Raw genomic sequence first — 5,771 nt, forward strand, 5'->3', positions numbered from 1 at the left:
ATGGGAAAAAGGAACATGGTGGCTGATGCTCTGAGCCAAAAAATGCTCAAGGCATCATGGTTGGTGATAAAAGAGGCAGAGTTAGTAAAGAACTTGAGAGACATGAACTTACAAGTCACCTTCACCCCAAGAGGCATACACTCTAGCCACCTGACAGTGACAAGTCAATTTAAGGAGCAAATAGCCAAGGCGCAGGACTCCAACTCAGACTTTCAAAAAATCATACGCCTTGTCAAGGAATGGAAGTTGAAAGGCTTCGCCAAAGGAGAAGATGATATGTGGAGATACCAAGGTCGAATCTGTGTCCTAAAGGAAGGCGACCATCAGAAGAAGATTGTGGAAGAAGGCTATAAAGGAGATTTTACCATCCATCCTGACATGACAAAAATGTACCATGATTTGAAAAAGATGTTTTGGTGGCCAGGGATGAAGAAAGATTTGGCTATAGTAGTAAATAAATGTCTGGTTTGTCAGAAGGTAAAAATTGAGCACCAGAAACTTCTATGAGTATTGCAACCCCTTGGCATTCCAAAGTGGAAGTGGGAGGGCATATCGATGAACTTCGTCATAAAACTACCTCGTATTCAAGACGAACGTTATGCCATATGGGTTATTATGAATCGGCTGACAAAGACTGCCCATTTTCTACCAGTCAAGGCGACCGACTCATTGGAAAAACTAGTCATACTATATATCAAAGAGATTGTAAGGTTGCATGGGGTGTCATCCACCATAGTCTCAGATAGATATCCAAGGTTCACATCTAGGTTTTAGAATGCATTGCAGAAGGCGTTCGAGACAAGACTGTGCTTAAGCATGTCATACCACCCCCAAACTGATAGACAAACAGAAAGGACTATTCAGACATTGGAAGAGATGTTAAGAGCTTGTGTCCTAGACAGACCGGGGAAGTAAAAAGGTTACTGTTCTGAGGGTTACCTGAAACGGTAGGTCGATCTTGGATGAGATCGTCTGTGCTGGTCGGAATCGACGTGTCCGGCAGGTGGGTGTCGGCCGGAGCTGGTTTGTCCGACTTGTTGGACTTGGTGGCGGTGCTGATCCTTCGTCCCCGGAGGGTGGGGGGGTACCTGCAAGAGACTCCGATGCTTAAGTTAGCAAGGGCATTAAGCAGGTATTGAGTAGAATCAGAGTATGAGTTATACCTGGGTGCTCCAGTGTATTTATAATGGTCAGATGTGGCCTCCTGTGGATAAGATAAGTTAGTTATCTTATCTTATCTTTATCTTTAAGTGAGGTCATCTTTAAGAGAACCGCCTTTATCCCTATGGGCTTTGGGCTGCCCTTGGATTTGGGACGTGTTCCTCTATTTGGGCCCTTTGTTTGGGCTTTCCTGTGACTTTGGCCGAACGCTTTGAGAAGAGGTCGGGTTGTCCTGACCTGAAGAGGTCGGTCGCTTTGTCTGTAGAACATCCCGGGTCGGACATTTCGACCCAGGGTATGAACAGTGCCCCTGCTTGAGCTCGGTCTTCTTTTTTTGAGGCCGAGTCTTTGACTGAAGCCGATCTCAAGCATTTTGTCGATTCCTTTGTATCAGCTTTTGAATGTAGAACGTTTCCTCTAAAAGAGCGCGCTTTTATATCGGCGCTTTGGGAACGTGCGAGGGTTTAATGCTTTCCTTAATTTTAGCATTAATTGCCCCGTTTCCCTTTGGCTCTTTATTTCGATTTCGAAAGCCCAGAAACGGTTTCTCTCCTTTCGCCCTTTTCATAACTTCTTTTCTCCGTTCTCTCCGCTCTTCTGTTTTTTGTTTTGCGCTTCTCCTTTTTCTGTGTTTGCGGCGTCGTTTTGGCGTTTCCGGAGCTTCTTGTTTTCGCCTGGAGTTTCGCATTTCTCTCTTCGACATCGCTCTTTGTTCGCGTTCTTTGTGAGAAGGTTTTCCCAGATTTTGTCTTCTATCTTCAGTTTCTTTGAAGCTTGCTGCTCATTCCAGGTTGGTATTAGGTTTCTTGCTTCTTTTAGTTTTTTGGTGAAGCTTCTGATTTTGCATGTTTGAAAGCTTGAACCTTGATCTTTGTGTTTGTTCGTCACTGTAAATGTGTTTTCCTTGGCTTTCTTCTTTGCGATTTTTCTTGGAATTTACTGTTGCTTTTTGGTTGCTTTTGATACTGGTTTCGAAAATCTGCATCCGTTTCTTACCTTTTTTGGAGATTGCTGATCTTTTTGAAAAAAGGTTGCATCTTTAACGATCCCATGCTTTGTTGCTGTGTTTTTCTTTGATGAAAAGCGCTTTGTTGTTTTGGTTCCTTTTTTTGAGAAATGCTAGGATGTAAGCTGTAGAGTATTTTTGGAAACCTTGCTTTATTGCTACCTCCAAAGGATGCCCCAGGACTTTGGTTTAAGTCTTAGGGTTTTCCTTTTCGTGGTTTCATCGTCTGAGAAGTTTTGACCAAGTTGTTTTCTCCCTATCCAAGATGTTTATAGTAACCCCTATCTTTTTTCTTACTTTGTAGGATTTAGTTGGCCTCATGTCTTCTCGCAATAACATTGTAGAGATGTCTTCCAGAGTTCCCGAGGGGATGTCCAATTGGCTGGACTCCCTTGTTTTGTTGTGTGTTTCCGTTGTGGATGCTGAATTTTGCACAAAGCTGAGGAAGCATCATAGGATTTGTGGGAACAATGCTCGCGAGGGGGATTACGAGCTTGTTGCTCCTGATTCTGATTTTGCTTTCTGACTTCCATCGAGAGGGAGCGTCCTTTCTTCTATTCCTATGAATAATTTTTCAGCCAATTGAATGTTACTTTTCCTTTTACTGCTTTTGAAACCGACCTGTTGTGGTCGTGTAATATTGCTCCATCCCAGCTTCACCCCAATTCCTGGGGTTTTATTAAAATTTTTCAACTTCTCTGTCATGAACTAGATGTAATACCTTCCCAGACTCTGTTTCTTTACTTGTTTGTTTCTGCCAAGCCTGGCGGCTCTTCAAAAAAGAAGGCTTCTTGGGTTTCTTTCCGGTCCGCCCAGGGCCATAAAGTGTTTGCGATGTATGATGAGTCCTTTAAGGACTTCAAGAATTATTTCTTTAAAGTTCGAGCTGTTGAGGGGGCCCGCCCCTTTTTTCTTGATGAAAATGACGAGCCCTCTTTCCCTCTAGAGTGGCAGAAGGATGTAAGAGTATCTCGCTATACTTGGGAGATGCTTGATGATGTCGAGCGTGCTTTTGTAGTCGTTCTTGAGGATTTGTGGGGGAAGCCTCCCCATCTGGATACGAAGAGATTTCTGAACGATCCGTCATTGGTTCAGCCTGTTTTGTGTATTTTGTTTGTCTATTGGCCCGACTTGCCTCTATATTTATTTCCTTTCTTGTTCCTCTTTTGTAACTCTTTGTCGTGGTTATTTTTATGTTTGCAGAGATGTCTAAGAACAATGACTCCATGAAGGCCTTCAAGAAGGCGAAGAAGGCAACTGCTGCTTTAAATATTTCGGCCAAAGTAGTCAGCGAGGGAGCTCCAGTTAAACCTCCTATTCTGAGTTCTCCCGGGCCGAGGAAAGCAATTCCTATTCCTCGAGTTCGTCTGGTCGATCCTCCACAATCTTCTGCTGCAGCTCCTGGTGCCCCTCCTAATAAGAAGCAAAAAACATCCGAGCCCTTCAACCTGGATGCCCTAGATTTTGATGCTATCGAATTTGTTGACCAGCAAATTGCCCCCTATGGTGGGCTTTCTATGGACGACGTTTCTCTTCTTCAACATTTGGATTTTATCACCAAAAGTAGTGTGAAGATGGCTCATATGGGTGCAGCTATATTCCGGACAGTTCAGGGGATTCCGATTCATGCCACAAAATCCTTCATGGAAGAGGCCAAATTGGAATTTGATCAGATCAAGGGTCTGAAGGAGGAGTTGGAGGTGAAGTTGGCAAAGGTGGAGAAGGAGTTGGAGGGTGAGAAGGTCAGTTCTATTGCCTTGGCTGCATCTTTGAAGCTGGCCGAGGACATGGCATTAAAACATAAGGATAGTTATGTCTCGGCTTATAGGGAATTGATGCATCTTCGGGAGGATTTGGTAACTGCTTGGGTTAATTATGGTGAGCTTTAGGGTCACCTTGTGGGTAGCGTAACTGCTGCCTCCGAGAACCCGATGGAGCAGTTTCGGGTTGTTGCTCCTGATGCCGACTTGACTCTCATCAGCCTGGACAATGTCGTGAGGGATGGTAAGATTGTCCCTGATGACCAGGATGATGATGAGGCTGATCCTCCCCCAGCGCCTTCTCATAAGGTGTCGACCTCCTTTGTTCCTCCCGTTACATCTGATCCGGATTGCCAGATTCTGAATCGGGATGATGGAACCGTAGATGCCGTGCCCCTTCAGACTCGTCCTCCTTCCCCTTGTCCTGACGCTGCCAAGAAGGCTCCTGATGTTTGCTGATCTCTTTCTGGATGTGTAGTTGGCCCGGCTTGTGGGCTTTTAAAACTTTTCATTGACATTTCCTAGTTGCTTGTTTAGCAACTTTTTATTTTGAAACACAAAAGGTAGCTCGCTTTCCCTTCACGGTAGGTTTTGGTGGCCTTCCGGGCCTTATAACTTTTGCGGAGTAACAGAGGTAGTTTTTTTTTTGACTTGGTATTTTTTCAGTTTTCTACTGATGTTTGAAATCTTGTATCTCGGCCTCTTCGGATTGCTTTGTTTTATTGTTTGTAGCTTGGATCCTTTGAGGTTTGTGACTTATGGGTCCAACTTGTTTCTTGGTGGTTCTTTTGCGCTGGTCCCCTTTTAAGTTATTTCTATAATCCTCTTTTTTGGACCTTTGTCAGGTCTCTTCCAGGGATTACTTTAATAACTTTTCAGTGGCAGGAGTCCGATTTGGTTATGTCGGTCTCTTTTAAGTTATTTTTCGTAGTCCTCTTTCTTGGATCTTTGTCAGATCTCTTTCAAGGACTACTTGTATAACTTTTTAGTGATAGGAGTCCGACTTGGTTATGTCGGTCTCCTTTAATTTATTTTTCGTAGTCCTCTTTCTTGGATCTTTGTCAAATCTCTTTCAGGGACTACTTGTATAACTTTTTAGTGATAGGAGTCCGACTTGGTTATGTCGGTCTCTTTTAAGTTATTTTTCGTAGTCCTCTTTCTTGGATCTTTGTTAGATCTCTTTCAGGGACTACTTGTATAAATTTTTAGTGATAGGAGTCCGACTTGGTTATGTTGGTCTCTTTTAAGTTATTTTTCGTAGTCCTCGTTCTTGGATCTTTGTCAGATCTCTTTCAGGGACTACTTGTATAACTTTTTAGTTTGGGACTGACTTTGTTATGTCAGGCCCTTCTAAGTTAAATTAATCCTCTTTAATAGGGTTGGCCAGACCTCTTTCCAGGGTTTACTTATAACTTGGGTTGACTTGGTCCGACTTCTGAACGTCGGCCAGTCTTTTAAGTTATTATATTAGCTATCCGTAAGACCTCGTCAGGTTCTTTTTTTAGATTGCTTTCGATAACTTCTTACATTATTCTGTGTTCATCTTTGCCGATTTGTAGAAAATGGTTGGCGTCTTTAGATCGTCCTTTGGGTGAATCGCGTTTTCACCTTTATCGGACGATTGTCTTTATCGTGGTCGCGTAGTGAATTTGTTTTTCACTTTTTGCCGACCTATTGCTTTATAATCAAACGATGAATACTTCAGATTAATGCGTCTTGGAGTCTTGTAGAATATCTAGGTAAACTTTATTCAAAGAAAAAATGCAAATATAAATACATGTGGGATTTTCCTTGTCCCTTTAAGTCGGGTATGATTTAGGTCTCTACATGGTGCCTCATTAAAA

The 5,771-nt window shown here is 43.0% G+C and overlaps 1 protein-coding gene across 1 annotated transcript; it reads left to right on the forward strand.

Moving 5' to 3' along the window:
- On the forward strand, positions 1-507 carry LOC140184170 (uncharacterized). The gene has a single exon (XM_072234467.1). The coding sequence runs from the start codon at positions 1-3 to the stop codon at positions 505-507; it is 507 nt and encodes a 168-aa protein (XP_072090568.1).
- The last annotated feature ends 5,264 nt before the right edge of the window (positions 508-5,771 follow it).

Source organism: Arachis hypogaea, chromosome 4 (genome assembly GCF_003086295.3).
Source record: "Arachis hypogaea cultivar Tifrunner chromosome 4, arahy.Tifrunner.gnm2.J5K5, whole genome shotgun sequence".
Classification (NCBI taxonomy): domain Eukaryota; kingdom Viridiplantae; phylum Streptophyta; class Magnoliopsida; order Fabales; family Fabaceae; genus Arachis; species Arachis hypogaea.

Coding starts and splice junctions, on each gene's coding strand:
- LOC140184170 (XM_072234467.1), top strand. CDS start 1: ATGGGAAAAAGGAACATGGTGGCTGATGCTCTGAGCCAAAAAATGCTC.